The 15,939-nt window shown below is 39.2% G+C and overlaps 1 protein-coding gene across 1 annotated transcript in view; it reads right to left on the bottom strand.

The window, feature by feature from the left end:
• Positions 1-748: 748 nt before the first annotated feature.
• The window catches only part of SFMBT1 (Scm like with four mbt domains 1), a 132,520-nt gene continuing 117,329 nt past the window's right edge, over positions 749-15,939 (bottom strand). Inside the window, exons 13-21 of the mRNA XM_065885390.1 lie at positions 15,047-15,089; positions 12,797-12,861; positions 10,438-10,577; positions 9,578-9,687; positions 8,317-8,492; positions 3,946-4,124; positions 3,520-3,765; positions 2,528-2,656; positions 749-1,422 (exon numbers count right to left, since the gene is read on the bottom strand). Coding sequence (XP_065741462.1) covers positions 1,282-1,422; positions 2,528-2,656; positions 3,520-3,765; positions 3,946-4,124; positions 8,317-8,492; positions 9,578-9,687; positions 10,438-10,577; positions 12,797-12,861; positions 15,047-15,089 — 1,229 coding nt within the window. The 3' untranslated portion in view covers positions 749-1,281. The remainder of the gene's footprint in view (positions 1,423-2,527; positions 2,657-3,519; positions 3,766-3,945; positions 4,125-8,316; positions 8,493-9,577; positions 9,688-10,437; positions 10,578-12,796; positions 12,862-15,046; positions 15,090-15,939) is intronic.

The raw sequence follows: 15,939 nt of genomic DNA, 5'->3' as shown, positions 1-15,939 counted from the left end.
TCAAAAGAAACACCTAAAAGGAAACTTGAGTTGTTGAGTGGGAATTGACCGTAGAATACATTCAATTTAAAGGTTTAACCAAAGAAAGAGTAAACATGACTAGGCAAAGACGTTTCTAGAATCCTTAACCATCTCTCAATCTTTATCCAGCCACTGAGGACATACTGTGATGGAAATGCCATGCTCTGCATCACCCCTCCTAAAACTTATTTTCTCTGTTGTGCTTCTACACTATCTGCCTGGAGACACCGAGAAAGATGGGGAAATGGGCTTTACTGTGGGTCCAGGGAACACCTACTGATTTTTACCCAAAGTGAGGACTCTCAAAATGAAAGACAAACAACTATAGAGAAAAGTAAACACAAAATAAAAGCCTCTGAAGTCCCTCTGAGAACTAACAGGGAGAAAGCAATTCAACTGAAATAGCAACAATCTTTGAACTACTTGAAACAGGCAGCCCAACCTGGGTCAAGATGCAAAACAATGACAGTAGAGTTCTTAGATCAGTCAGTTAAGGAATTGGTGTTAAGTGCCACACATTATTTTTAAGAAAGCAAACAGTGTTTTTTTTTCCTCCAACTCTGTCATAGTTTTAGTGTTCATGTAGCTTAAAAATGGTATCATTAAAACAACCTCATACATGGCTATAAGCTCAATTATCAACAGAGGTAGTAAACAAAGGAACTCCTAAGAATAGATTTTAAAATGGATCAAAGTGTGACTGTACATTCAAAACCCTAGAGCCACATAATCATCCCCAAAATGAACTGTTTTAATTTAAAAAAGCTTAAAAAACACAATGACAATGAAGCACTGATGTGCCTTAGGCACAGTCCCAAATCAGTGCTGACTTAAAGCTATGTTCTCTCTTTCCAAGAAAGAGAAAGCAGAGAACAAAGTTCAATCTACAATGGGAAGGAACAGAAAGAACAAAAAGAAAACCAAAAGGGTGCTTTCCAGCAACCTAGATTATTCTTCGTTTTCAGGCCACACCAGTGGAAATGCTTATTCTTCTATAGGAGTCTTTTCTTCACAACCTTTATTTTTTTTAAACTGCAATCTGCTGAACAAGAGATGCCCACATTTTCACTGGCAGGAGAGCCACTTCTGTGCAGTTTTTGCTTACTCAGTGTGGGTCCTCCTTCCCTGAAAGTGCAAAGAGAGCAAGCCGACACCTGCAGGGCCCAGAGCCCCAGGACTATTTCAGCTCCACTTGTAGAGCAGGGCGAAGGATTTGCTGCATTTGTGCTTCAAAGATACAGCTCACTTTGGTTGTCCTTCTCAGTTGGCAAACTGTTCATAAAAAGCAAACTTGATCCTCTCTATGTGATGGCAAAGTTTGATGGCAGGGCCCAGTTTTAAGTCCATGCACTCTTGAACGGTGGGAAGGGTAAGGAGCAACAGGGCCTGCCCATCAATTTCCTGTTAAAGCATAAAATACAAATCATCTGTGATGTGCATATGAGTGGCAGCTCAACCATTACAGCCCTGGTTCACTTCGCTTTGTCAAAATCAAAAGTCCCTGTGCTTTTCCTTTCATCACTTTTTCCCTTTAAATAAGTATCACACACTTCCTTTTAAATGCCTCTCATAGTCCTCCATACTAATCAATCTTCAGAATTAGTAATAAAGGGGACTTCCCTGGTAGTCCAGTGGTTAAGAATCTGCCTTCCAATGAAGGGGACGTGGGTTCAATCCCTGGTCGGGGAACTAAGATCTCACATGCTGTGGGGCAACTAAGCCTAGGCACTGCAACTACTGAGCCCACACGCTCTGCAGCCCGTGGGCCACAACTACTGAGCCTGTCACAACTAGAGAGCCCGTGTGCCACAACTAGACAGAAGCCTGCATGCCGCAACTAAGACCCAACACAGCCAAATAAATTTAAAAAAAAAAGAATGTGTAATAAAAGTTTTACCAAGGGTAAGAATCCATTCTGCTCTGCAGAAATCCAGTAAATTAACTAGCCTAACAGTAACCGGCAACTAAATGTGCCAGAAGAAATATCTTTTTAGAGGACTCTTTCTAAATCTGAAAGAAAATATTACCGATCAACTGCAATGTTTTCCTACTCTGTAACATCCATAAAAGCCTGACCAGCTTTTCAAAGATGTTCAGTTTTGAATCTCCTGAATTATCAAAACAAAATTTATTTCAATATTTAAGGCCACAGACTATTTCTGTTAGAGCCTAACACATTATAGATGTTAATTATTTTTTAAAACAAGCAGATCGTTATTTTGGAAAAGAGGAGGATAATTAAGTATAGCATGCGTAATTTTAAGCTATTTAATAGGGGATGGAAACGAACTCTTAGGAAAAATGAGAATGCAGTAATAATCTGCTTCAACTATGGAGGCAGTCACAAGTAACTTTTTATCATAGTTCTACTCCTGAGAAGGGAAATAATTTTTTGTTTGTTTTGGATAGAAATATTTTTCCTTAGACTTGTAAATAAATTGCTATTACCTCCACAGACCTCTGCTAAAGAGATACATTACTAAAACCTCAAGGTCTTTGTGATTACCTGGTCTAGGAATATTCTTGCTAGCGGAGCACAGTCGGTGGATCTGATGAACCGCACAACATCCGCCACACTCCACTTCAGGGGGTTACTGTCCAGGTGAAGCCTTTCAGAAACTTCAATCCTTATTTCCTTCATTCCCCACAACAAAAGCAAACCAAATGGTGTTAGAACTATTTCATTCTAAGAAAGTCTCTACATAAAGTCATAACCTTTTAAGGCAGGATTTAAAGTGGTTTTAGGACATGATTTCTCCCAGCAAGGATGGCAAAGGTCCATACACATTAGGTAATCAGGAAATGTTTGTCTTTTATAATAAGAAATATTTACAGACAAGAATTCATCTCAAAGTTTCAGCACAAATAATTTGGACAATTTAACAGAGAAGAATAGTTTTAAAATCCTCCACTTGTTCCTTGATTTATTTCAGGTCACTCTCTGGCAGGGTGCAGAAGTAGATGGGCTGGTATTTCCAATAAGAGAAGGCTTAACTAAATTATCAGGAGAAATCGTTTTTAACCACTTCTGTTCACAGACTATATTTAAAAAGCAATCCAGTTTTAAAACACTAACTTAACTGCCATTCTTATAATGTATGTATGTGTTAATACGCATGTATGAATCTACCAAACAAAATGGTTTAATCAGAACCAAAAAGATAATTTATTACTACAAAACCATATATATTATGAAAAATATCAAAAGGCAGTTTCCCCTAAACTAAATGACAAGTTACTAATAAACTACCAATGAAACTTTTTTTTACTTAAAACAAGCAGCCATTCTGAGAGAGACTTTCCTCCTGATAAGTAGTTGATCTCCAAATAATCCTTGAAATGCAAGTAAATCACTGAATTTGGGGTGTTTTTTAAAAAGACACAGGAAATTCAACTGAAGCCATAGTGAAATAAGTGTAACACCAACATCATTAACGGTTAGATTCTAGAGGGAAATTGTCAAGAGAGAAAAAAAGACTGTAGTTTTAAAACAGGTACCTTTGGTGAAGGAGGTTTATTCTCATCATCAGAAAATGAAAAAGTGCGAAGCTCTCTTTTTCTTCTCTGTCTGTCTGGAGGCAGTGATGTGGATATCTCACTTTGGGTGGGAGAGGAGGAGCATGATTTTTTTTCTGACATTTCTGACTCTTCCTGTAGCTCATCCTGTTGCTCAGATGTACTGCCCTCACTTAGGGAATCATCATCCCCTTCATCTGGGTCATCCTCATCTTCACCTCCACTTCCCTAGAGGACAAGGAGAGAAATCTCATTGAAATTCAGGACAAATCAGTTCCTGAACCACGAGACCATCTTCCATTGGCCGGAGATCCGAATAGAAAGACCTGCAGGTATTCCTTCTGTCTGTATTGTACACCAGGGATCTCTTGGCTTCTAGACATTACAGGTACATCATAGATCTCGTACCTGGGGAGAGCCCGCTGGGGTATTATCAACAGATGCAGAGGAGCGTTTCTTCTTATGAACAAAAACATTTTTTCGCCTCTTTCTCCTCTTACTCGCTTTTTTCAGGGCACATGCTAAGTTACTATGCCCACCAGGTGGCCTCCCAATTCTTTTATTTTTCTTCTTTCCATAGTAGTGTGCTAAATGTGAATGACAAAGAAAAATGAAGTAGCTTCATTATTTTTGTGTACCTCAAACCACAAGAGATTCCACTAGCATAGCACAACATGGGTACAGTGTATTTGATTAAGGTTAAATTCCATACAATGGAATAATCTTGACTACAGACTCTGAATATACAGTTTGATTAGTAACTGACAAATGCATAAACCTGAATAATCCTCCCCCTAATAAGATACAGAATATCTCCATTAACCTAGAAATTTTCCAGGGTCACTTCCTAGTTAGTCCCCCTCACTAGAAGTAATCACTATTCTAATTTCCATCACTATAGACTAGTTTTGCCTCATCTAAGGAATCATTCAGTAAATACTTTTTCCAACAAGGCTTCTTTCACTCAGTACAATTTTTTTTAAGTGTTTCTTTTTTTTTTTTTTTTTTTTGCGGTACACAGGCCTCTCACTGCTGTGGCCTCTCCCGTTGCAGAGGACAGGCTCCGAACGCGCAGGCTCAGCGGCCATGGCTCATGGACCTAGCCGCTCCGCGGCACACGGGACCCTCCTGGACCGGGGCACGAACCCGTGTCCCCTGCATTGGCAGGCGGACTCTCAACCACTGCGTCATCAGGGAAGCCCTTAACTTTTTTTTTTATCTTTGGCTGCATTGGGTCTTCATTGCTGCACGTAGACTTTCTCTAGTTGTGGTGAGCGGGGATTACTCTTAGTTGCACGGGCTTCTCATTGCGATGGCTTCTCTTGCTGTGGAGCATGGGCTCTAGGTGCACAGGCTTCAGTATTTGCAGCACGTGGGCTCAGTAGTTATGGCACACGGGCCCTAGAGCACGCGGGCTTCAGTAGTTGTGGCACACGGGCTCTAGGGCAGGCGGATTGGCTTCTTAACCACTGCGCCACCAGGGAAGTCCCAGCATAATGTTGGATTTCATCTATGTTGTGTGTATGAGTAGTTCATTTCTTCATATTGATGAAGAGCATTCCATTGTATGAATATACCAGTTGATCTATTCTCCTGCTGATGGGCCCCTGGTTGTTTCCAGATTTTGGCAATTATTAAGTTGTAGCGAACATTCTTGTACAAGGCTTTTAGTGGGCAATGTTTTCATCTTCCTTGGGTAAATACCTAGGAATGGAATTGTTGGATCATATGGTAGACATATGATTACCTTTAAAGAGGCTGCTAACAGTTTTCCAAAAGGGTTATATAATTTTACACTCCACCAGCAATGTACGAGAGATGTAGCTGCTCTGTACACCTCTGCCAACATGTGGGATTGTTAGTAATTTTCATTTTAGCCAATCTAGTGGATATATAGTAATTTCTTATCATAGTTTAAATCTGCACTTCCTTGACAACTAATGCTACTGAGCACATTTTCATTTACTTATTGGCCATGTGCGTATCTTTTTTTGGTGAAGCGTTTATTCAAGTCTTTTATTCACTTTTTAAAATGGTTTTCTCTGTTTATTTAATTTTTTTACTGAGATATAATTCACATAACATAAAATCCGTCATTTGTACATATTCAGCAGTCTTTAGACACAGACTATGAATGAATACACTGTTGTGCAGCCATCACCACTATCGAATACCAGATCATCTTGTTTCTCTTTTTATTATTTTTAAATTGAGGTAAAAGTCACATAACAAACAACTAAACATACAAAAATGTACAATTTAGTGGTATTAGTGTAGTCACAATGTTGTACAACTACCAGCTTTCTCTAGTTTCAAAACTCCTCTTTTTATTGAGTTGTGAGAGTTTTCAATATATTCTGGAGACAAGTTCTTTGTTGGATATATGTATTAAGAATATCTTCTCATCTGTGCGCCCTCAGGGACGCCAAAACAAACAAATAAACAGGAATATTTTCTCCAGACTGTGGATTGTCTTTTCCTTTTTATAAATAGTATTATTAAGAGAGCAAAAGTTTTTTTTTTTTGCGGTACGCGGGCCTCTCACTGTTGTGGCCTCTCCTGCTGCGTAGCACAGGCTCCAGGTGCACAGGCTCAGCGGCCATGGCTCACGGGCCCAGCAGCACCGCGGCATGTGGTATCTTCCCGGACCGGGGCACGAACCCGTGTCCCCTGCATCGGCAGGCGGACTCTCAACCACTGTGCCACCAGGGAAGCCCGAGAGCAAAAGTTTTAATTTCGGTAATGTTTAATGTATTAGTTTTTCCTTCAGGTTAGTGAATTCTGTGTCCTCTCTAAGTAAACTTTGCCTAGCTCAAGATCTTCAGGATACCTCTTTTGTTCTCTTCTAGAAGCTTTATAGTTTAGCTTTTACATTAGGTCTATGATTAATTACCCTGAATAAATTTTTGTATATAGTGAGGTGGAGCCAAGGAGCTCTGTTTTTGCATTTTCGATCTGGATATCCAATTGTACCAGTGCCATTTGTTGAAAGAAATTCCTTTCCCATTAAATTTATCATTTTTGTTGAAAATTCTTTAACTATATAAGTTTGTCTCTATTTCTAGACCCTCTATTCTGTCCCATCACTCTATTTGACTATTCTTTCATCAATACCCCACTTTTGATTACTATAGTTTATGGTAAAACTTGAAGTCAGATAGAGTAAGCCCTCCAACTTTACTCTTCTTTTTCAGGATTGTTTTGACTATTTTAGGTCCTTTGTATTTTCATATAAATTTTAGAATATAGAGACAATTCCAGAAATGAAATATACATAGTTTAGCTCTGAGTTACATATTAAAGTAATATCAAAATATAATGTAATTTTTTGCAAAAAATGAATACTAAAGGATATAAATCCATTTGATATCATTCAAATTACTAATTGGGAAAAATTATAAAGAGTCCTAAAATCTAGGCTAATTTCAATTATATCATTGTGAAAAATAAATTCAAGACAAAAAGCATAACATAATCCACATACATCCAAAGGCTCAAATTGGTGTACTTATACGTGTGCTTATATGAACAGTACATTTCACTTGGCCACTAATAATCATTGCAATTTACTGTGCTGAATCTGACACAATAATAATGTTAGACAAACCCTGCTCTTAAGGAGTTTATAATCCAATAAATATAAGTAGAAACTAGGTTAGATACTCTCATATGATTTTGTGATTCATACACTAATTAGAAAACTTGTCATGCTAAATATGGACCTTGGATCAGCAGCATCACCAGCATCTGGGAACTTGTTGGAAATGCAGACACTTAGGCCCCAGATACCCACAGGCATGATGAACCAGAACCTCTATTTTAACAAGATCCTCAGAATTTGCACGCATAATAAAGTTTAAGGGGCCCAAAATTAGAGACCCCCTAAAAGAAATCTTCAAGTTTAACAAGGTAAAATCCACCTCTGTATTAATTCTCTTAAGTGACATTAGGGCTTATGGGATTTAAGGAAAAGTAGGATCAGAATTTTGTGTTTGGGTAACAATGCCTTGACAAGACTCCAAATTAAACATTTCATTCTGAATGCCTTTTTTTTTTTTTTTGCCGTTTCACAAAAGAGAAGATAAGCAATGAGAGGCAGCAGGTGTTGTTATGACATACTCCTGCCTCCTGCCCAGCACTCTCACCCCAATGTCTGCACAGCTAGCTCTCCTGCTTCCTTCACTTCCTTGGCCACCTGTATGAACAGCACCCCACCTGCTAGCCTTCCTCACTCTCCTACTTTGCTTATTTTGCTTCATTTTTCTCCATAGTACTTCCCTCTATTTGTTCACTTGTTTATTATCTATCTCTCACATTAAGATGTAAACTCAATGAGGAAAGGAATTGTTTTCTTTACATTTGTATCCCAGTGCTAGAACAGCGGCAGCACACAGTGGACCCGTAATAAATACATGCAGACTGTATAAACAGATTCCATATCCTATTAGATGCAACAGTTAATTTATATACACTCTGTACATAAAGGTTGGCAAACTAGGGCCTGTAGGCCAAATGTGACCCATGGCCTGTTTTGGTATGGCCCACAAGCTAAAAATAGTATTTACATCTTTAAAAGTGTTCTTTTAAAAAATTAAAACAAAACAAAAAGAATATGCAAAAGAGATCCTATGACCCGTAGCCTAAAATATTATCATCTGGCCCTTTATAGAAAAAGTTTGCATACCTCTGCTATATCTGAATGTCTGCAAAATAAAAACCTTCTAGGATATGAGATATGGTCAGCTGCTACAGTTAGCAAATTTAAAAAACTTGACTCACTATATTTAGTCTTTGTAAGTACAGAGCAGTTCTCTGAACACTTATCCAGAACCATCCGTGGACCAAAGAGATTAGGACAGCACTCCAGTTTGATACAGGTTTGCCGGCAGAATTCAGTCACCCGATCTGCTGTTTTCACTATCTCGACAGTAGCTCGGTAACTCTTTCCTTTGTATCTGCCATTGGAAGACATCAGATACCAAGTTTATTGGGCTAGTGATTACAGAGAAAAATCAAGTATATTAACAGACCTGCAAAATATTTTTGCTTCTTAGAATATTCTATGTCCTTTACAGTTTGAGGACTCTGAAAACAATGAGGAATTTATATTGTACTTAAATTTATAATCTAGCAAGCTATGACAACTAAAAGCTGACTTTTTAAATTAGCAAAGTAAGGGCCCCGCTTTCTGTTCCTAAGTTTAAGGTTTTCAAATAACTTCTACACTAACCACTAAAAAAACAGTGACTTTCATTAAGTCTTCCTTGACCCTAGAGTAGTGGTTCCACGAGTATGGTCCACGGACCAATATAACCTGCCAACTGTTACCCATCCATGACAAGATGAGGTCAGAAAACAAGACCAAATGTTTTATAAACTTTCACAGTAACTTGCAAAAGTAATTTTATGGCTCTTAAATCTAGTAACAAAAAAGCTGTTCCTGCATTGTATGTCTTTTGAATTCCATATTTTTGTAACTCATTTTTACCATATTTTATAAAAGTATAATAGGATAGCAACTTAAATAAGAAAACAAACCTGGTCCTTTACCACAAATAGTTGAAGAAGCACTGCCCAAGGGAACGTAAGTACCCTAATATTATCCATGGAAGAATCAATTCTGTGACCTGTTAACCATGATTAAGAATAAAGGGCAGGGGGGGCTTCCCTGGTGGCACAGTGGTTAAGAATCTGCCTGCCAATGCAGGGGACACAGGTTCAAGCCCTGGTCCGGGAAGATCCCATATGCCTCGGAGCAACTAAGCCTGTGCGCCACAACTACTGAGCCTGCACTCTGGAGCCCACGAGACACAACTACTGAGCCCACAAGCCACAACTACTGAAGCCTGTGCGCCTAGAGCCTGTGCTCTGCAACAAGAGAAGCCACCACGATGCAAAGCCCACGCACCGCAACAAAGAGTAGCCCCTGCTAGCCACAACTAGAGAAAGCCCGCATGCAGCAACGAAGCAGCAACGAAGACCCCTAATGCAGCCAAAAAAAAAAAAAAAAAAAGAATAAAGGGCAGGGAAGCCTACTCACTTGGCCTTGAGGACTTCTCCACATCCATGCCACACAGAGTCTTTGTCCAGCTGCAGCTCCCGAAGGACACGACTGGGTTTATAGGCTGCATTGATCAGTAAAGTGAGGACCTGTGCTCCATTTTTAAAGCAGAAATATGGGTTGGGGAGGAGAAAAGCAGATGATTAGAACCTTGCTATTCCCTAGAATATCACCTAGGTGATTAATTCTAGTCATATTAATTGACAAACATTAACAAAATAATAATACTGAAGATATGACAGTTGACCAAAGTTGCAAATAAGACAGTAGTGAGACCCTCTTAAATATTCTAAACATTATGGTCAGGAAGAAATAGGCACCACAAATTTAAAATTACTCTAGCATTTGCTTCCAAATCCCTTCCTAGTCATGGTACACACAGAAGCTCCGGCCTCCCCAGACACAGCCTCACCACCCTAAGGGCTGATAGGTTTGGAACCCTCACATCTCTTACCCACAGTGCAGCACCCTGCCTAGGAAGCTCAAGTCCAGCAGATGTGTATGTAGTTCTATCACGGTCCCAGGTTAATACCACACAGCCTCTCAGGCTTAGACTACTCTCATGTTCACTCCTGCATGGTCCTCACGTGGTCTCTGACAGAAGACCTTTCTACACTGACAGAGGTGAACCTGCCACGTGAAGAACTGCTTAGGTGAATGTTTCCTATGGAGCAAAAATAATTATGTGCCTAGTTCACTGTCCAATACATGAGAAAAGTGAGTCACTTTTGATAAAACCTAGAGTTGTCACACCTACAGCACGCTGATCCTTGTCTGAATGAGTCTACCAGACTGCTGTGAAATTTCTTAAATTCTTTTACTCTAGGCAGGAACCTTACCTCTCTGAGGACCAGGACACAATTCCCGGGTCCCACACACTGAGGCAGCTCAGCGATCCTTCCTTTGTTAAGATATGGCCCTGAGAAGCAACGGTGGTTGAAGTATATCTTTGGACAGCAATATTTTCCATTAATCATAACTGAGAAATGAAGAGAAACAAATATTCAGAACAGAATAGTTTTCTACCCTATGTTTCCAAAGCTGAATTACTGAAGAAAAAACCCAGCATATCCACCATTACATACAGTCAGGACTTAACTTATTTTGGAGTTTAACATACTGTCTGAGTGTGAAATACCTTATACTTACAACAAGTCTATTACAGAGCTATCACTCTGCTGAGATCAACAATATCCTTACTGCAGCTTAACTCCTGGTTAATGCAACATTCTTCCAGAGCCCCACGCATCTATCACTACAGGAAGTGGAGGATTTACTTCAAGAACTCATGATGATTCCTGAAGATCAATGACTCAACAATCGATTCTAGAATATTTCTAGACAGTGATGGTGAATATTATCCAGAACTACAGTTTGTCCCCTTAAAACTACCAAACTAGTATGCTGGTAGCGTTTGGTGATGTGGGAGCCCACCCATCACTGCGATTCCTCAGAGGGATAAAAGCATTCTGTGGCCACATCTCTAAATTCTTTAGGTATTATGGGGTATAACTAGGCCTAGAGACCCTTCTCTTCAACTATTTTTCTGTATGAATACTGTACTCCAATATAAGGTTTTTTTAATTCCCTCATATGAGTAGTTGGCAATTCAGCTACTAAATGTAAAAAAATTCAAGGACACTAAAACATTTTCCATTTTCATATAAAGCAAAGAAAGCTCTTCTGATGGACACTGCCCTGTTAATCAAAAGGAAACGAGCGTGTACACTGCCCAGTGTTGATAGCACCCTGAAGTACATAGTGTTCATTCTCTAATTAAGAACCCAGTCTTACCACAGTGGTCAGCATGTCGGTGCCCACTTCTCCATTTGAACTCTGTCACCCAGATCCCCTCAGGGGATGCTCCCTGCTGCTGGGAATGTTGGGAGTTTACAGCTCTCAGTTGTGAGTCTATCCTGGAATATCTCTCAGTCCAGAACTGTCCCTCAGTAGGAGAGAGCTACCTTGCCCAAGGTCCCACCCTTTGTGAGGTGGAGAGGGAGAAGCAGCTCACTTCCAATAACTGACCAAGGAGGGAGTACAAGGGTGTGGCTACCACACCTCTAGGGACACACCACTGAGGGACACTCAGTGGCTATACCAGCTCCAAGGCTCCCTGTGGGACTGGAAGAGACTTCTGTTACAACTGCACTGTGACTCAACTTCTCCCTCTGCCCAGTCCTGCATCTTTTACCCTTCCCAGGAGTGTTTCAAAAAGCACTCCCCAATGAAACTCCTGCATGCAAATATCAGAGTCTCAGGCTCTGTTTCCAAGGTAACTTGACATATGACAAAACCCAAAGCAAACACATTTTGGCTGTGGTCACATGAGATATTAATGTCTTAATTCTTTAGTTTTAGTAGGCATTAGAACGGTCAGTAACATGTCAAAAATAAGGACTCACGCAGCCCTGATCCTCTATGTATAAATGATGTTATGAAAAGGCAGTGGGTAGAAGAGACAAAAGTGCAGGTTTTGAACTTGAGAAAAATTTGAGTTCCATTTCTGACCCTTCTACTGTAAGCTGTGTGACCTCTTTGAGCTTTGGTTTCCTTTCTTTTCTAGGCATTTACTAAATACCACCCAAATGCCTAATCTGTGCTAAAACACACAGAGCTAAGATGCTAAGCATTATACAACCAGCAAAGTGGTGTCAAGAGTAGTTCCAAGGAGCCCTGGTCAAAAGGCTTGGGCCTCCAGCAAGGATCCTTGTCTAATTTATCAGGCATTGCCTCTGGAACAATCTGTTTTTCAGTGTTTTTTGTTTTTGTTTTTTTAAATTGTAAAATATATATACAAAGTGTGTATATCATAAAAAGGTTTTAAAGAAGAATAAATATCTATCTCTCAACCACCCAGTTTAAAAAAAGAGCACAATCTGAAAAGCCTAAGTTTCTTTATTTAAACTCAGGGATGATATATTGACCTCCAGAGCCTTTAACACTGACAAGTGATCAGTAAATAATGGCTAAAATATTATAATGTCCATTTATAATGGACAGAAATACCAGCCTAAAGATAATTATTAAACTAAATATATCTTAGACAATTATAACTCTTTAAAATCACAATTAAGAGACCCCTCTATAAAGCTACATCCCATAAATCAAAGGTATTGTTTAATAAGTTATTTTTAGATATAGTCCATTAAAGGAAGCTAAAGGTCATCTTTTCCCTAAGATTGCATGCACTTATACCTGAGTCTGTGGAGCTCAGCTCCTGATTCTTCAGACCCTCATGGACAGTCCTTGAGGATGGTATTCTGCATCAAGAAAACACAACAAAATAATGAGATAATTCCTAAGGTCAGTAAAATGTGAGGATTAGTTTCCTTCAAATCTAAGAAGAAAACAAATGTGGCAGATTGCAAAATTGGTAACAAAAGGTGCTTCCTCAATTGTACTTTTTTTAGAAACAGCAATTGTTTTAAAAACCATGGACATGTTCTAAGGGGACAACAGTCTGTAGACAGTACTGTGATACTGCATGTTCCAATGAACTTGCATTCATGTGAGCAACAAATTATAGAATTCCTTGTTGGATTCTTAAACTGCAAGTAAACTACAGATGGTCCCCAATTTACAGTGGTTCGACTTAACGATATTTCCACTTAACGATGGTGCAAGAGCAATATGCATTCAGCAGAAACCATACTTTGAATTTTGATCTTTTCCCTGGCTAGTGATATGCGGTACAATCCATGTTCCTGGGTAGCAACCCAGTCAGGCAGGAGATCACAGGGTAAACAATCAATACACTTACAACCTTTCTGTTTTCTGCTTTCAATACAGTAGTCAATAAATCACGTGAGTATTCTTTGTGGTAGATGATTTTGCCCAACTGAAGGTTAATGTATAAGTGTCCTGAGCACATTTAAGGTAGGCTAAGCTACGATGTTTGGTAGGTTAGGTGTGTTAAATGCACTTTCAACTTATGATATTTTCAACTTAAGGTGGGTTTATTGGGACATAATCCCATTATAAATCGAGGAAGACCTGTACTTGTTTTTTTAATAGATGAAGAACAGAAGCATTTTTATATAGGGTCTGTTTCCTTCTATCAGTTTCAAAATTAAAGACAAATTACAAAAACAGAATTACACCATATGCAGCAATCACTGAAAAAGGCTAATTTATCTTTTCAGAATACTTCCTCACTAAACCTTTGGAACAGTCTTGATGACTAAGTCAAGGAAAAATCCAAAGCCAGTTTTTTTGTCATTGCTTTCTCAGTCCTCTAGCTGGGTTAGAATGCTGCAGCCTTTCTCTCCACCACAATTGGAGAGAAATTGTTTTATTACTCACATAGCCATGAAAGCAGCTATAAATTATACAGAATTTGCTACAGACTGACTGAACTGTGTTCTCCTAAATTCATAAGTTGAAGCCCTAATTCCACCCCCACCCCATGTGAGTGTGTTTGGACATAGGCCTTTTAGGCAGTAAATAAGGGTGGGGCTCTAACCCAATAGGATCAGTGGCCTCATAAGAAGAACAAGAAAGAAAGAACTCCCTTCCTCCTTGCTCCTGCCATGTGAGGACACAGCGTGAAGATGGCTATCTGCAAGCTAGGAAGAGAGCCTGGACCAGGAACCAAATCAGGCTGGTACCTGATCTTAGACTTCCAGCCTCCAGAACTGTGAGAAATACATTTCTGTTGTTTAAGCCACCAGTCTCTGGTATTTTGTTCTGGCAGCCTGAGCTAAGACAGAATTGAAAACCCAATTTTAAAAAATATACATGCACACAGAATCCCTTGTATTTTAAAGGCACCACTAATTCTTTGCTTTTCAACAGTGTGTATGAAGGAATGCTACAAAGGGCTTTTTTTTTTTTAATATTTATTTGTTTATTTACTTGGCTGCACCGGGTCTTAGTTGCAGCACGTGGGATCTTCGTTGCCACGTGCGGGATCTTTGTTGTGGCATGTGGGATCTAGTTCCCTGACTAGGGATCGAAACCGGGTCCCTTGCATTGGGAGTGCAGAGTCTTAACCACTGGACCACCAGAGAAGTCCCAAAGGGCTTCTTAATGGGAGACAGAAGCACTCCTCTGAGTGTGACTTTTCTTGTAGAGTTGTTTTCTTCCTCAAGTTCTTTTCACTGTGACAAATCATAACCTGATTAAAAATTTTTTGTTTTCCTTAACAAATACCAGCATAGAGACTCTATTTCCTCTCTTATTCAAATGTCTTCAGGGTCTAAAAGCCAAAGAAAATTCAATTTGGGGAACATCTTGAGAATGCATTGTACCCTTTAATATATAATGCCACTTTAGGAAATGCTCATATTGTAAGGAGAAGTATATAAACTATCAAAAGCTGGATTAAAGGATTATGCTTCCATCTGAGAAAACAATATATGAGGAGATATACTCTCTGAAATAGTTATTTCTTCTTCTAGATATCTAACTTTCAAATGTCAACTATTCAAACATACTATCACTTACTGTTTTTCTGGTTGAACCACTGCAACTTTCCTCTGTTTGTGTACTGTACAAAGAAAAAAATATATATAAATGTCAAGAAAAATAAAAAGACAAAGGAAAAGTTACATATGCATTAAGCTAACTTTAGCTTACAGCTGGCCTTTGAACAACATGGGTCTGAGTATATGTGGATTTTTTTCAACAGTAAATACTGTAGTACTACACAGTCTGCAGTTAGTTGATTCCTCAGATACAAAACCGCAGAGACAGAGGGCCAACTATGGGACCTGTGCATCTGCAGATGTTGGTATCCATGGCAGGTCCCAGAACCAATCCCCCACATATATGGAGGGACAACCATACGCAGTTCACTGGTCTTTAGTGTATTCACATAGTTGGGCAATTATTACCACAGTCAATTTGAGAATATTTTTATCATCTCAAAAAGAGACTCGGTACCCCTTAGCAATCACCTCTCCACTTAACCACCCCCGAGCCCTAGGTAACTACTAATCTACTTTTCCTCTCTCTAGATTTGCTTGTTATATCATAAATGGAATCATACAACATGTATGATTTGTGACTGGCTTCTTTTACTTAGCATAATGTTCTCAGAGTTCATCCAAGTTGTGGTGTGTGCTAACACCTCATTCCTTTATATTTCTGAATACTATTCCATGGTGTGGAGATACCACATTTGTTTATCTGTGCATCAGTTGATAGACATTTGGATTGGTTCCACTATGTACATTTGTGTACAAATTTTTATGTGGATATATGTTTTCATTTCTCATGAGTACATAGCTCTATATTTAACACTTCGAGGAACTGCCAGATTGTTTTCCAAAGCAGCTACACCATTTTATTTCCCCCCAGAAAATATTCATAGAAGTTGGCTGTCCCAGGGAGGCTTA

The sequence above is a fragment of the Phocoena phocoena genome, chromosome 10 (assembly GCF_963924675.1).
Source record: "Phocoena phocoena chromosome 10, mPhoPho1.1, whole genome shotgun sequence".
NCBI lineage: Eukaryota > Metazoa > Chordata > Mammalia > Artiodactyla > Phocoenidae > Phocoena > Phocoena phocoena.
This window is presented reverse-complemented; position numbering and strand designations above follow the sequence as displayed.